At 42.6% G+C, this 16,673-nt stretch overlaps 1 protein-coding gene across 1 annotated transcript in view; it reads left to right on the forward strand.

Moving 5' to 3' along the window:
* The window catches only part of ME3 (malic enzyme 3), a 117,023-nt gene that overhangs the window by 81,339 nt on the left and 19,011 nt on the right, over nucleotides 1–16,673 (forward strand). The window contains exons 4-6 of the mRNA XM_041483661.1: nucleotides 787–862; nucleotides 4,527–4,688; nucleotides 7,461–7,564. Of these exons, the coding sequence (XP_041339595.1) occupies nucleotides 787–862; nucleotides 4,527–4,688; nucleotides 7,461–7,564 (342 nt within the window). The remainder of the gene's footprint in view (nucleotides 1–786; nucleotides 863–4,526; nucleotides 4,689–7,460; nucleotides 7,565–16,673) is intronic.

Consider the following 16,673-nt stretch of genomic DNA (forward strand, 5'->3'; position numbering starts at 1 on the left):
AAGAAGGCACTTTTGTTTAAACCCTGAAAACCTTTGCATTGAGAAGTGATTAACCTTAGTGCAATCAGCTATGTTATTTTCTGTATAAACAATTCACACTGAAGTTACATTTAATTTTCTGTTTCACTTCACATAATTTTTCATTATTTTCACTTGGTGAATGTCAAAAACTGGGATCGGATATTTGTGGAGAAAAAAAGAAACACTGTCACAAGGGTATGTTTGGCTTGACCAAAGCAAATGTCACGGCAAATATTGATCCAGCTGGATTGGAGTTCTGTGGACTAGAGAGGTCACCCAAAACATCTAGCTCTGGAGTAGCCATCCCCATCATTGACCCTGGTAGCCAGGTGAGGAGGATCATGCTTTCACTGTCTGGATGGCCAGGTGCTATAAGCTCTTCAGGAAAGAATGGCTTATGGTAAAACCATCAGCCTCCACTTCATTGATCTAAATTGTTTTAACTACAAAACTCTTCTGCACTGAGGCAGAATTTGCTCCCTGAAGCAAAGATGTTTCACAAGTGTCAAATGTTCAACACTGGTGGCTGCTGAATGAAGTTGCCATTAAGGACGGTGAGCTTTTTGGTTTGAAAATGAGAATTTACCTTGCTATTAGCAGTCCCTTGAGGTCTCATTTTTATTTCAGTGAGTTGCCTGGTTTTGTACTCAGCAGCTCACATCCCTCCATTTTCAAGTTCACCTGTTTTCTTTTATCTTGCAGTTACTAGTTTTATTGCAAGGCTTATTTTTCTTCTCTTTCTTTCCTTTTCTTTTCCTCTCTTAGGGGATTGTTTATTACCATCCATGACAGAGGCCATATTGCAACAATGCTAAACTCTTGGCCTGAAGAAAATGTTAAGGTATGTGGCATGTCTTCTGTGGACTGGGGAATTACAGGCAGTTTGGTGTAAAATGGGATATTTAGTGGAACTGCTTGGCATCATTTACAAAACTGGCTGTTTAAAAGGACAAGCAAAGAATGCTTCTCTTCCTCAGACAATTTTCAGGCTGAACTTCAGTTCCAATTTTCAGTCAGGTTGGCACTTCAGAGACTCTTATCATGTATGTATGCAATCAAGAACAACTTTTTCAGTGGTAGCAGGATCTTGGTCAATGAAAAAAAAAAGGCAGTTAATAAATTGGTACAGAAAACGGGCCCCAGTGAAAAAGTAAGATACGTGTTTTGAAGAATTGTGTGGCTAACTTGTACCAAAGCTCTTTAAGATGCAACTGTAATTAACATACTTGTAGGACTCCTTCCCAAATCCAGTGAGTCATGCAGCATTGAGAACATTTGGCAACTTTGCAAATCATGTTTGATATCCAGCAGCTGAAAATATTACTGACACTCCACCCAAAAAGTGTTCTTGTGTAGTGTTTTTCACTAGAGCTCAGGGCTGGGCAAGTCCCTGGCATGAAATGAAGTCAACACTTAAGACGGGTCTTGCCAGTCACCTCACCTTATTCTATCAGTCTGAAAGTACATCTTCCTGGGAATTTCCATTGCTATTGACAGAGTTTTGGTCCCCTGTCAGTCATCTGCTTCTTCCCAGAACAAAGGTTGGCAGCTGAGAAAATCTTGCAAGCATTTTCCATTTCTAAGGGGGAAAAAAATGGGAATTTAACATATTTTCAGAAAAAGTGATCACAGTCATACAAGTTCCTTGTGTTTGGAACCATGGAGAAGAGAGGCAGGCTAGGTATTTTGTTCTTGTTCGTCGAACAAACTCAGTATTTCCATTTGTTTCCAACTCAGAACTGTGAGCAGAATTCATTATGGCTAATAGAAATGTTTCTGCAGATTGGGAAACTGGCACAGAAAGATTAGAGGCTGTTGTTGAAACAGCCCCTCTGGCACCCAAAACAGACCATAGGAAAGGCAATGGTCCATGAAAGAGATGCAGACTATCTACTTTCCAGGTTTGCCAGACTACAAAGGCAGCTCGTTTTAGCAGCACAGGTTCCCTGTGCCGTTGTGCACAGACTTCTTCATGCCTGAACTGGTAAGCTACTGGAACACTCAAGATTTTGAGATAAGTAGGGAGGCACCTGGACTGCGCCTAAGTCCCTAGAGGGACCCAGGTTTGTTTTTTTTTAAAGGCTGAACACCCCCCACCATTGAACACCGCCCACTAAAGACAGTGCAGAAATACCTGGAGGTGCTGCCCACATTTTGCTCATTAGATTTGGCTCATTAGGGCTTCATGGCAACAGTGCTTACTGTAGAAATGGGAAATCTGGGCCAAACCCTGAATCCTCTGCCTGGAAGGACTGCAAGGGTGCTGGTGCTCTGCTCAGCTTAGCAAAGCTTCAGCCAAGCTCTAATGAGCCACACCTTCAACCCTGCAGTCAAAGCTGGGCTGCCTTGAAAGAATCATAGTACTAGAAGCAGAACAAGTGAGAAGAAACCATTTCTGATCATACTTATGTGGGAATGTGAGCATTTTTTGTCTCTTCCAGGATGGCTAATGAATCCTGACATGAAGAAATATTGCATGAAATGCTGGCCATCCTCAGGAGTGCCTTCTCTTGACAATTTTCTCTCTGATTCCTTAGTCTTGTACTCTTTTCTTCACAATGGCCCAGCTAAAGCAAAAAGAATGCAAAGAATCATGCAGGATAGGTGTCATCCTAGCAGCTATGAATTCAAGCCACTCAAAGTAAGGATGATGAGGAAAAATGTATTTTATTCCAAGACAAGTGTGCTGCCATGCAAGCTACTGCACTGGCCTTCCATCCTGCCTTGCCTCCCTTCCTCCCTCTTTCTGTGGGATGCCTGCCCTAGAAGTGCTCTCAGGATCTTGAATCCCCACCAGGATTACTGCTGTACAGGGCTGTTCAAAATCCCTCCCATGGTGTGTTTTCTGTTGGTTCACTCAATGTAGAGTATCAGCTCATCCTGTAAGGGCTGACCCCATGCAATCAGTGCAGAGAACTGGGAATGCCAACAGCAGCACTTCCCCCTCTGCATTGCCTTGGCAGCCTGGAGATCAGCATAGTCTGGATCAATCTGCTGGGCCAAATGCCTGCTACTAAGGCACTGCAAACCTGCACTGGTTAACTGGGTACAGCCTGAGGTCCAGAGTCATCTCAGTTAATATCGGCTGCCTGGGAACTTAGTGCCTAGTCTCATATTGCAAGTACTTCTGCAGTGCCAGTGAAGAGGGAACTGAGCTTTTCAAAGAGAAATAACTCATTCATCTGTTCCCAAAACAGCTGCTGGAGAGAGGAGATGCCCTCTGGAGGTTTCTGTCTCTCCCCATCAGATGTCAAATGAGTTTAGAAACCATTTAGATGGCTGTAATAAACTGCACACCTAACCTTTATACAGTGACTTCACTAGAGTCATCGAGAAAATTGGTATCACAGATGGAAGTAGAAAACAGGTTCCGAACTGTTAAACCTGTAACCTCCTACCTTCAGGTAGAAGGATCTGCCCTGGTCAGCCAGAGATTAATGTCCTATTTGTTGAGTTCTGATCGTATGAACATGAGTGAATAAAAACATCAATGTCCTTGTGTATCAGGTGTTCACCAAAACTGTGCCCTTTTTTGCGGTGTTTTTCAAATCCAAAGATCCACAAACAAATGTGAATCCAGTTCCACCTCTCTTAAAAATACCAATGTGTTTCTCCCATTCTGTATTTTCTGTTCTGATTCATTTGTCAGTGTTGCCTTCAGGAGCTTTGGTAACTATAGAGTGCTGCAGCCCATCCTAGGCTGAAGAATTTTTCTCTCTCTGATGGATATCTAAATGCTATTGAAAGGTTTTTAGGTTTGCCTAAAAGGGGATCAGTGCTCTAGAGAAATATTTTGATTCATTAGAACTTAATTTTGTTTTACTATTCTCTGCATAGTTGGAATATTAACTCCATTTAATTTCAGGATAAACCTGTAGCAGTGCATATGCTTGCTGCTTTCCCTATTCCCATTACTGCTTTTCAATCCCAACTGCGTCCTCTGGGCGTGGTAAAGAAGTGAGCACACACCCAAAACCAGATGGAGCCCACCCAAAAAGAGACTTTCTCATTGCTTACACTTCACATTGACTCAAAAGGAAAAGCAAATAGCAAAAAGTTCAAATATGTGTATAGTTTATGTTGAATAAGAAAAGACACTGAAATATGTTTCTTCCACAGATGCAGTTCCTAAGCACACTTTATTCTTCTAGAAAAAAAGATTTAAAAAATCAAGGCCAGATCTCATCTGTGATACTTCTTGTAGTACAGCTGGGGATGCACAAAAAACCATGCTGCTTGGGCTCTGCTACAGTGAATTGAATTATTCTCCAGCAGAGCTGCTGTTGTCCCACACTGTGAGCTGCTGCCTGTTAATTACACTTTCCTACCCCCAAAAATGAGCAGCCCTCTGTTGCTGACAGCTAATTAACATGCTGTTGAGGACAAGGAGCAAATATCCATTGCACAATGCATCTGCAAAGTAGCATCAGTGTGGAAACAGTGGAGCTGGTTTTGCTTCTAGAGCCTTGGCAACCCCATACAATAGTCTCTTTTGATCCTCCTAGGCTATCGTGGTGACAGATGGAGAGAGGATTCTTGGTTTAGGAGACCTAGGAAGTTATGGCATGGGCATCCCAGTTGGAAAGCTTGCTTTGTACACAGCTTGTGGTGGAGTCAACCCGCAGCAATGTCTCCCTGTCCTACTGGATGTTGGCACAGACAACGAGGTAAGACAGTTTTTCATAAATCTGATGGGGGAGAAAGAATCAAGATTAGCGCTTAACTGGGGCCAGTTCCCTAAATGTGGGGACAAAGCTGGAGACATCCACAATGACATGATGGCTAGATCAGCACTGCAGGGAAGTGGGAAGCTCCACCTTTCAGCATGACAAAGTGAGTTGACAGGCTTTGTACAGGAAGTCCCAGAATGATTCTTCCTCTGGTAATTGTGAGGGAACAAGCAGATATTCATGTCTGTGTAGCCATTACTATATTCCAGAAATTGAGAATCCCTGGTGAGTGGTTTGGGAATGATTAATGTCACTGTTTTGTTAGATTACACATTACTGCACATGATAACCAAGCAAGAGCACTCCATCTGTTTGCAGATTCTTGCCTTATGACTCTGGCCCAGAAAGGCCAAAGTGAAACATTTCAGCAATGCCAGAATGGACATCTGTGAAGATGTAGTTTTAAAATTAATATCCTATAGCAATTTGTGATGGCCTGGGCTTGTCCATTTTTGTAAAATGTACTTGTGCTTCACATGACCCCATGTAAACCAAACACACATTTCTTGAGGGACATAAAAAATCTGGGGCATAAGACCTTTGAGTTTGTGTATAAAGATGAATTAATGCTGACATTTTCAGACATGCTGATGCTCACTGGACAGCTAGATTTTCTGCAACCCTTTCAATCCTACCCCAAGCTTCTCACACTGGACTCTTGAAAAGAATGAAAGAATGCAAATCAGTGCCCATAGATGACATCTGAGAATTTAAATTACCTCTTTGGTCTTTGGCTCCAGAATTATGTTACCCCTTTAGCATAGCAGCCTGTCATGGACTTGTGAAATACAGGGTGTGTTCATCTCAGCCTGATTCATGGTCTCCTGAAAAAGGAGAACTCTGAGCTTAGACCCACTGAGGCTAAAGCAGGAATTAAGTCTCAGTCTCTCACTCACTGCAGTCTCCAGTCAATAGAACATTGCACTTGATTTTGGATCCTTCATCTCTTCCTTATCCTCCGTGCTGATCTGCACACCACCAGTGCTTTGAGCCTCCCAGCTGGAGCTTCTCCCAGAGGGACCTGGGAAAAGCGCCCTTCCCATGAAAAGCATCTGATGAGGCATGTCCATCTTGTTTCTGTCTCAGCTGACAGGAGACACTAAAATCCAAAGTGGCACCAATGGTTTTTAGGCCTCTGCAAGGGTCAGATGGCATCAGAAGAAGGGACTTACAGAATCAGTCTTGGACCCTTTTTCTTCTGCCCAAGATTAGATGTAATTTATGTGCATAGGAACTTCTTTGTGATGGCAATTTCCCCATCTGGGGTTAAGATATAGAAGCGGCTGTTTTCCAGCAATATGAACAATGTATTTCCTCACCATATAAATAATTTGTTTGCTTATTTATTTAATGGGTTTCTCTTGTGCATAAACCCAGATTAACTGAACCGTAAGCACATCCTAGGAGTATCCTGCCCCATAAGTAAACTTGTTTATCAGTACACTAATAAGATACCTCTTACAGGCATTCATCCTATCCATCTCTTCCTATTAACATCTGGTGAGCCAAGGGTGACTGTTGCTAACACATGAACCTCAGGCAGAACTCAGTAAATAAAGCTGTTGTATTATATTTTTGGCATCAGTTGCCAGCTTCTTCTCCTGACAGTCCATAATACTTTACATACACTTTCAGCAAATCAGTCTCTTTTCAGAGCTTGGCTTTTCTCAGCTTGTCTGTGGCAGAATTTTGCGCTCCATGAACAGGGCCCAGAGCATGCGGTGCTGTAGGAGCAGTCAGTGAAGTTATGCAAATGGGTCTCCTTTCTGTGGCCCTGCAGAGCCCTAATATATCAAACTCACAGGAAAACCTCTTTCATCTTTCCTTCTAAGGGAAAACAGCTCTGTCTTTAAAAACAGATCTGATGTTAGCATGCCTGCCAATATTTAGTGCTATATGGCTGTAGGACAATGAGTTTGAGATGGCTCATCCTCCCCTCATGTGGATAGTTTGGTTCCTGAAATTAGAAGGGAAGTAAAGTTCCTTTACAGTGATTCTCAGAAGTGTTGGCCCACCTGTCTCCTGCCAGTGTTTGTCCTGTAATTTCTGCACTGACCAATCCTTTTTAGGTGGCTTATGGATGTTGACTTAACACCTTGGAGTAATGTCCTGAATTTATGTTCCTATTGGGAACCAAAATAGATATTAATCTGTTGTATGAAAATACCTTGACTTTATACCTGCCAGATAACTGAGGGTAGGCAGGTGCAGATTTTGGGAACATTCTGCCATCTGATTATTGATTGTGGTCAACTCTGTGCTGTCACCTAAAAGCCCTAAATGACACATCATTTCAAGTCACATCAGGTGGTCTTCATTGCACAAAGAACTGTTTGTGGTCAACAGCTGTCCTGCCCTCAGTTACAAATTAAGAACTGAATGCACAGTGAGCACCCCCACACAGGGTCAGTTTTATTCACTGAGAGTGAGGCACTTTGGCAGAGAGCCTTTGCTAGAGATGTTCTGGGGATGCAGAGCTCCATTTCCCATGGCAGTCAAGAGCTGTTGCATCCCTCTGACTTTATTTATGCTAAAAGATAGGCCATAGCTTCCTACGGAAACAGTTCCTGCTTGGGAGGAGACGTGTGAGCTGGCATAGTAAATAAAAGTAATATGACTACATCAGACAAAAATTTTTGCTAGGCTGGGACATAAATCTCTGTCCATCTGCAGAAGAGACGATGTCAACAGAATTGCTTTGTGTCCTAGGCTCTCCTGAATGATCCACTGTATATTGGACTGAAACACAAGAGGGTTCGTGGGAAACAGTACGACGAACTGATTGATGAGTTTATGCAGGCAGTTACCAACAAGTAAGTGGGGTTATATACATGGCTCCTCCGGGCTGCTTCCATTTAAGAACAAATGTTGCAACTCCTGAAATAAACATCAGTATAATTGATCATCATCAAGCAAAGGAAGGTCATTTCAATGCAAGTCTCCTGGGTGGTCTGCAAATGACTCTTTGTGCTTGAGCACTCTGTGTCAAAAATATTTGTCTCCAGAGAACCGAAATGGGGCTGACTATTTATAAGCATTTCCTATCCACATAGGCCAGAGGTGTCAAACATATGTCCTGTGGGCTGGATCTGGCCTCTGTCATGTATTTATGAGCCTCATTCAGCATAGTCAGAACTTAAACTTTGGTTTGTTTACACTTTAGAAAGGAAGTTTCTAGCTCATGCCATTGTGAAGGAAATCATCTAAATGCCAATGGCGTGTTCCTTCACACAGAGTGGAATCTCCAGGCTGCCTCTCTATGGCTTTGTCAAAAATAGGAATTTTCGTGCTGGGATTTAAGCTGTGGAGTGAGAAGGCCAGGATTATAAACACAGACCAGCTGCATACTTCCATTCATACTCACTAACTGGGATAGAGGATCTCTGATGTACCAGGAAGTTTAATATAGGAAGAGCAGAACTACCACCTGAGCCCTGTGCACCACTCTGAAAAATAAAAGAAAATGCATTAAACTCTCCATGACTATCCAAAGAGATTATCATAAGAAGGAGCATGAGGACAATTGTTAAGGAAAAAAGACTCATATTTGGAAAACTAACAACCTCCAAAGCAGCTTTTTTTGCATTTCCTAAAGCCACAGATGATACTGATAAGAAGCAGCAGAGAGCTGCAGTCTGTGCCTGATTGCAAACTGCTGCCTTTCTTCCCAGGGAAGGAGCTATGTTTGACCCTCCCTCTGTGTCTCCAGGCTGTATATGTGTGTGTTCCTGCACAGAGGGGAGGGAGTGGGTGGTACATGTGTCATCAACTCACAGCTCCCTGTCTCCCTGGAGGCAGGAGGCACCATGAGCAGTGTCTGACACAGCACCTCCCTATCCACTGGGAAGGATGGGTTTACACATGGTGTGACTGCCCTGCTGGCTGTGGGTAGAGGAAATAGGGACAGAAATGCAGAGGACTATCCAGTCACAGCTGAACCTTCTTTATATTTGATAAAGAACCTTGACCCAAATGTCATTTGATTACATTGTAGTATTATGTTACATGCTTTGTGCATTATCTAGTGGGAAGAAATTCTTAGAGGCTAGAAAGCTGGTAAAACACAACTAGGAAATCACAAGAGACAAGTAGAAACTATTTAAGAGTCATCAGCATTGATTTGTGGGGGTTTTGTTTATTTTTGTTGTAGTCACTAATTAATCCTTCAGGGAAACCCTATCCTGCTTTTTTTCTGGCCAGAAGAACATGAGGGTATTGCAGTGTTGGTGTTGATGACAGAATGGGAACAACAGAATGAGAAAGCAGATGATGGTCTCAGCCATCATAAATTTGGCTCTGAGATTTATGCTTATGGTGATAAATGCAAAGCTCATTGCACCCACTAAAGACAATTTGCCTTTTCTGTGCTTTCTGTTGGAGAGGAAGGATTGGCTGTTATTTTCCTGTGTTTAGTTTACATGAGCTAATCTCCACATCGAAGAGAGAAGTCCATGAAACAATGAACTCTTATCTTGGGAGGCTGTGAAGTCATGTCTAATGCTTTCATCCAAGTATTGGTAATCAAGTTCCTGGGGCCCCTGTCCCTGCTTTTCTATTTCCCTTAACCAGGATGAATCCCTTGAACACAATAAGGCTCCTGAAAGTTCTCAGCAAAGTGGGGCTGGTAAATTCTGCTTTGCACTTCTCCATTCACATCTGTAAAGTATTTGGAGATCCTAGAGCAGAAGGAGCCCTTACCCTGTATTATCATCCTGACCACCAATGTACTTTGAAGCATTGTTGGGGTGTGATCCTTACGCACTCTGGGCTAGTGAATAATCCTGCTATCAGCCTGGGTTTGGCAAACTCATATGAAGCAGGTTCATTTGGTCTCCAATTTTCACTGAAATTATTGGATTCAATCCGGTAGGAGCTGTCGCTTCTGTTACAAAAGGAAGCTGAAATTGTTCAGAAGGTCAAGAACATGCAGCTTTATTGTATTGGAAGCTTTATACTGCTTCCACTTTTGAGTCAACCTGTGAGTATGAGTTGCTGCAATGTCTTATGCAAGTCTGTAATGTCACATGCAAATTCAGTTACTTGGGGAGGAAGCTATTGGTTTTTTGCCACAAATCCCTTGCAATTTGGGGGTTTCCTTTGCATCTTGATATTCATGCAGAAATTCTGTCTACTTCCTGAGGGTACTTTAACTTCTTATGGAAACCATTTGTCAGTTCCTCTGCAGGGTACCTCCCACCCTGTCAAAGCACTGCTGGCTCAAGGGACATTTGTCACTGAAGTGGAATGTGTTGGAGCCCACAAGAAAGCCAAGGGAGTGAAGATTTAATCTTGTAATGGAATAATAATATCAAACAGATGTCAAACTTCTGTTGCTGGAGACCTATAGAGTCAGTAGAAAGGACTCCTGGTCTCATAATACCCACCTAGTAATGAAATGAGGTGTGTGCCAGAGGCTTCAGAATTAGCAGCTCAAATATTTTGAAATAAAGTGTGGGCACCCTGGGCAATTTTAGAAAGAAAAGCTGTTTCTGGAACATCTGGATAAATTTTTGTGTTTTCTTGCTGTCTAGACCACCATTCATTACTCTTTCATCTAAAACAGGTGAAATGACTAAGCTCTTTAACAACAGCTTTAAGCTATGCCTTTTGCTCCTCTTGGGAAGGAACTAGATGCAAAATTTGGCCCATTGAGCCTACCTGTGTCTGAATGAAGCAGCCTGACAAATTGCTGTTTTCTCACAGTGAGCAGCCATATGCTTCACATGGGAAAATGAACCGCTTCAGTTTTCCATCTGCTCAGTTACTGTGGCAAAGGACAAGTCAGTTTTGCTCTTAACCTGGTACATTTCTTTAGGCTGAAATAAGTATTCACCTAAAGTGTCCAAGGATTATAATCAGAATAAACCCCAGAGTTTCTGGGGCTTGAATATCTGATCAAATTAATGCTTGTGTAGCTTTCATCATGCTCCAAGGGGCCAGACCTGTCCCAGAACTCCAGCCTCCCTTTAGAGCTCTAGCCTCAGTCGCTGGCTGGCAGATGTGGAATGTGCAGCCTGAGACTCTACGAGATGCAGTTCCCCACGCCAGCAAACCGTGTCACAGAAGCCTCATTAACCTGTCCTGACTTCACTCCCCTTTCCTTTCCCATCAGTGCTTATTAACAGAATGACCAGGGGAACAAGATTTCTGTCAGCCTATGCCGTAAGGCAGAGCACAGAAGGCATCAGGAGATCAAGTGTTCTGTTTCTCAGATGGGAAAAGAAAGATACCTCTGCTGAGTTTCTCTTTCCTTGTGTATGTTGCATACCTGATTTCTCTTTGCCTAATGACTTCCCAGTACTTTTACCCACAAACATACCAAGTCAGGTCTCATGTGCTCTTCAACAATCAGAACCTTTGTGAAAAGAAGCCACCTCTGTTTCAGCAGTTCTTGAGGGTCATGAATCACAAATTCACAAAATCACCAGTACAGGTATGCCCCCATGTTATTTCTTCACATGCTCTGGTTAACTTGGCTAATTGATCCTGAAAGATTAGACTTTCTTTTCTAGGCAGCAGTTCCTAGGCACTGATGGGCTTCAAAAAAACCCTCACACATGCTAATACTCAAAGTCACTCCCTAGCATCTGTGTGTCTGTTAGGAGGCCTGCACACCATCACTAGTGCCCTGGACATCGTGTAGACCAGATCCAGCCCTCATGGAATACAAGGTGGATATTCTCCTTGCCCATCTACCCCAGTTACCATGGCCAGAGGGACTCTGACAGCATTCACGAGGGAGAAGTGATACAGATGGGAAGAGCCACCCCAGCTGTACGTTGTCATGGCTTGATGTGAGATAAGATCATCAACCAGCATCTGTAAGCTGCTTTAAGACACTGGATGATACTTTAATTCAAGGAACAATATTTAGGTTTCATTACCTTCATTTTCTGCTACTGAGGAATGACTGAGTCCAGATGTGCTGCTAGTGATCACTGTGGTTTTTATTACCGTGAGCTCAAATCCTCTGGGGTAGCACAGTTACAGATGTCACAAAGCCCTCTGCTCTAGACTTTTGTCTGGGCTTTTCTACCTACACCAGATGAACCACAGCAGTTTTGGTAAGATGCAGCTGGAGAAAAGCTCTCTTTGTGCAGAAGATACAGGCTGAGGCTCTCTCTGCTCCTTGTTGTGTGCCAGAGGGTAAATCAAGGCTACATCTGAGGTTCAGCACTAATATGGTTGCATCTCCTGCTTTTGGCTGCTCCTGAAAAGCCTTGTAGCTCCAGCTGCAGTGCTTCCTCTCACCAACTACAAGCAGGATGATGGCATTTTGTATAAAAGCGCTAGAATGGTCATAGCAGCCGTTAGTTCTGGTCTTAGTGCTTCAAAGTCACGAGATTGGATGCGCAAAATAGTTGTTTGGAGGTTTTCCCTTAAAAAGAATATAATGAAAGTTGACTATGAACTTTCAAGATTCTTTTATCCCCAAGAACTTTGTAATCAGTCTTAACTTCATTTTGCCTCTTATCTTGTTTCTAAGCTATGAACTTTCTGTAGCTCATAGCAGATGCCCTGGCATATGACTAAGAACAGAAATCCTTAGCACATCCCTCAGTTTCCAAAATGTACAATTCTGGGATTCCTGATATCTTTGTGCTTCAAGGAGTGCTTTTGCTGACGCAGCACTCCCTGAATCCACAGCAGGTTCTGTGCCTCAGAGCATGGTGGCTATGTTTATGTTGGCAGAAACCCAGTGAGACTCCTGCCCAATGTTAGAAACTGTCTGTAGCCTAAGATGATGGTGAGGCAGTCAGCGGGTCCTGTTGGGTTTGTGATGCAGCTCCCTAGCATGGGATTTCTAAACCCAGGACCCAGAGCTCTGAAGTTTGTATTGGTTCCAAGGTCTCCCTGGAGTCTTCTCTCCTCCAGGCTAAACAACCCCAGCTCTCTCAGCCTGTCTTCAGTAGGAGAGATGCTCCAGCCCTTTTTGAACATCTTCATAGCCTCCTCTAGACCCACTCCAACAGGTCCACATTCTTCTTGTGGTGGAGTCCCCAGAGCTGGATGCTGGATCCAGGTGGGGTCTCAGAAGGGACATAATCCCCTCCCTTGCCCTGCTGCCCACATTGCTTTGGATGCAGCCCAGGACACAGTTGGCTTTCTGGGCTGGGAGCATATTCAGTTCTCCATCCAGCCCCAAGTCCTTCTCCCCAGGGCTGCTCCCAGCTGGCCTCTTGAGGAGGTGGCTGACCAAAGTGACCCCTAGCCTGTGGCCAGGAATTGTGTGGCAGGGTCTGATGAGATGGTTGGTCTGATGGGTGTGTGGCTGGTCTGATGAAAAGTCTGACAAGTATCATAGTAACAATTTAATGCTAAGATTGGCCTCAGGACACCAGAGAGACTCAGGTCTTCTTGTTTTACTTGCTTGAATGGACTTTGTTTTTCCAATCTTAAATGCTGAGCACTTGCCAAGCATGATATTTTTCTGATGATGGGTTTCTTTGCAGATAATTTAGTTTTCCTTGGCAATCAGAATTTGGTTGCTGGTGTTTCAAGCAGCAATAAGAAGATGATGAGGGCAAGGACAATTTATTTTTTCTCTGCCTGGTTTTATCTAAGACTATGGAAAGGAGTTGCAGCTCCTCAAAGCAGATTCCTTCCATAATGAATGGCTGAAAGCAGTACTATAAAATTTTAAATTCAGACAAGGACTGGAACTTATTTCTTATGATTCTTTCTATAAAGGAACAGGATCTTCTTGCAAATAGGTTTTGTTGTTGTTGTTGTTGTTGGGGTTTTTTGTTTCTTTTTTTGGGTTGGTTTTTTTTTTTTTTTTTTTATGCATGCATGTAAGAATGTATTATATTCCCTCCTCATTGTCAAAAAAAAAGCCCTTTGAATACTGGTCAGCAAAGGCACTGCACAGGTCCTCAGGCCACCCTTGAAGTTCTGACTTGGGCAGTTTTGGTCAATGCTTCTCAAATGGTAACTGTTGCCTCATTAATTTTTTCCTCTCTGACCTCATGGCTTATAATGAGTCTGAATGAACTCAAAGAGGTACATACAAATGAGGATGAAAGAAAAAATTGCATAATGAGACTGTTTAGGCAACTGAGAAGGCTCTTGAATAATGAATCTAAAAACAATGTAATCATTGCTCCTTTTCTGGGATTCATGCTCTTTTGTTCCACATTTTTGTTCCACCACTTGTTCCAGGTGGTCATCCAAGGGAAATGTGTATCATTCTCTGCAGGGGATGCAGACTTTGCTGAGAGCATCTTTTCTCTTGGAACAGCCATGGGGTTCTGTGTAGATCTAGGTGGATAGTAACAGTACCACAACAATACAGCGATAAACAAAGCATGAATCCTATGTTTGTGTGTTTCCAGGAAAAGGAAACAATTCTTAATAAAGATTTTCAGGTGATAATTTTTACAATAGGCTTATAATTTTATATGCATTCAGCTCCTAGAGTCATCCTTCATTAGGGTGACAGTTTGTACTATTATTTTAGTCAATAGTGTATTGTTTCATTGAAAGTACTGTTTGTACAAGATTTGCTAGGCAAAGGCTGGAGATTGGACTAAAATGAGTGTATGGGACCATTCTATAAAGCATTTCCCAGTGAGGCTATTTTCACAGGAATATTTTTGCAAGGTGTGACAGACAGAATTCGGGTCATAATTATTTGTGGCACAAAACCATGAAATAAGCAAACTAATGAGACAGCAATGTAGTCCTTGCCTGAAAGACCAGTGAATTTTTTTGGATGAGGAAGAACTGACAAAGTGTATCTTTTTGTTTCCAATTCTATAAAATGGGTAAATTAATTCCAGAAGTGGCAGAGAACAGGATCACCCAGATGGTGGTCTGGCAGCCAACAGGAGACATGGTGACAGTATTAAATAATGCCTCTTGTAGTGTAACCAGTTACAAGTTTCAACATGTCTGAATTCTTTCAAAAACACCTCTGTCCAAGGATCCTTCTTGACAGCCTACAGATGTAAGAATGACTCATGCTGAGGGGAAAGCTCCAGTTCCACAAGGAGACATAGAACTGCAGAGATCCCATGAAATGCAAACTGCAGTGTGCTCAAGAAGAATGGCAACACTTTGAGACCAAAACCATTAAAAAAATATAACCTCCCCTTTTTTTAAAGGGAGATAAAGAACAGAAATGGGAGAAACCACACTGGACCGTGGCACTTGCTCAGTTTCAATGTACCTTGTCAGTCTGAAATCCTGATAGTGTACATTTAAGCTTTCCTCGTAGATAAAGGCAGTCAGATCCTGATTGTTTAACTACTCGTGTCCCATGCCAAGAAGATCATAGAATGCTCTAGAGAAGATGAATCATTGACAGTCAGGATGAGATTGCTGGAGAGAGCCAACCTTAGCTGGCTATGCCTTTCTTGGACTGGAAAACATTCAGTCCTGATGTGACCTGCTGATCTGCTTCCAAATCTCCTTCAGGGCTCTCAGCTGAAAGTTAGGAGATGAGTCACATGGATCAGTGGAAGAATCTATGAGAACTGACAACAAGCCAAGCAGACTGACCTCAAGAGTCTCTTCCTATCACAGCAGTTTTGAAGATCTCTCTGCAGGGCCAGCATCAATTCTTACTTCAAATTTAAGAATATTTAAATGTCTCAGAAGGGATCTTCAGAAATCCTTGCTCAAATACTCACTTAATGAACACTTTTTCTATTAAAAGGCATCCTGCACCTGTAGACAGCAAGTATGTGAGTACTAACTGGGACTGCATTCATATCAGATGTCATGTATTAAAAAGAACAGAAGGTTCCACAAAAGCGTACCTCATTAAAAATGACTCTTCCAAAGGAATTAATTAATTTTGGTTTCTTAGTAGAAAATGCAATGTTTCCAATTAAACACAATTTTGCAAAATGAGTTTTCATTTTAAAACATTATGATGGGGGAAGATTGGCCAGTATAATTCACTTCATCAAGTACTTCTGTGCTTGCTGACAGGGGACCACTTGGACACCATACACAAGGGATGGAGCAGGGTAGTTCCTGCAGATATCAACAAAGAAATTGCAGACATTGAAGGGCAGCACAGTATTGCAGTGAAAGGGTGATAAGCCAGTGACCTAAGGTGCATGACATATATTTAAGATGTTCCCAACCAGATCTTCCCAACTGTGATAATTAGATAATATTAGATTACCTCTCCTAATTTAGGTATCTAAAGTTAGATATCTAAGTTTAGGTTGGTCATCTTAGTCTGCCTTTATTGATACTCTGAAGAAAAAGGCATCTCCAGCGATGTTGCCTACTTCCATTTTTCACTTAGACTAGTTGAAAGAAGTTGCTACTGGATACGCCCTTTCTCTCCATGGTCTGAGAGGGCAGTCAGAATTGTCCAGCTGGGCAATACACAACTGGGCATTACACAACCAACTTTTAGTTATGTAAAGGTAGTGGAAGAAATCCCATTCTGCACTGCATTTTATTGGCTAGATTCCAACAAATGTAGCAGCTCTTGGGACACCCTTTTCCTTTGCAGTACCAAGTATTCTCCACCATCTTACCCAAGCTGGACCTTTTCTTAGCATTATTGCATATTAGAGGACTTCTGAGCTCTAGTCCGAAGTTGGCTACATTTTACTTTTGGGTGCAACCCAAACATTCTTTGTAGAAAGCTCTGAATTCCTTTGGGATGAAAGGAATTGCACAAATATTGAGATGCTGTGCTGTGGGGGAGGGACAGTAGAACTGACTCACCATGTTGATGCTCACAAAGATCTTACTGCACGTGGCCCCAGCAGCTGGTATGTTCAAACTCCTTGCTAAGTTCATCCTTAGCCTGCTCTGGTCACCCTTGGATGGAGCACTGCACACAGCTGCCAAAGTACCACAAGAAAAGGGCAGCAAGATCAACTGGTAGATTTCTAAGACAACTCAGTAAGTCAGCTGCCTAGCTGTGTTTAATTTCAGTGACTTTGGGTACCA

The sequence above is a fragment of the Pyrgilauda ruficollis genome, unplaced genomic scaffold, assembly GCF_017590135.1.
Source record: "Pyrgilauda ruficollis isolate IOZ18807 unplaced genomic scaffold, ASM1759013v1 scaffold60, whole genome shotgun sequence".
NCBI lineage: Eukaryota > Metazoa > Chordata > Aves > Passeriformes > Passeridae > Pyrgilauda > Pyrgilauda ruficollis.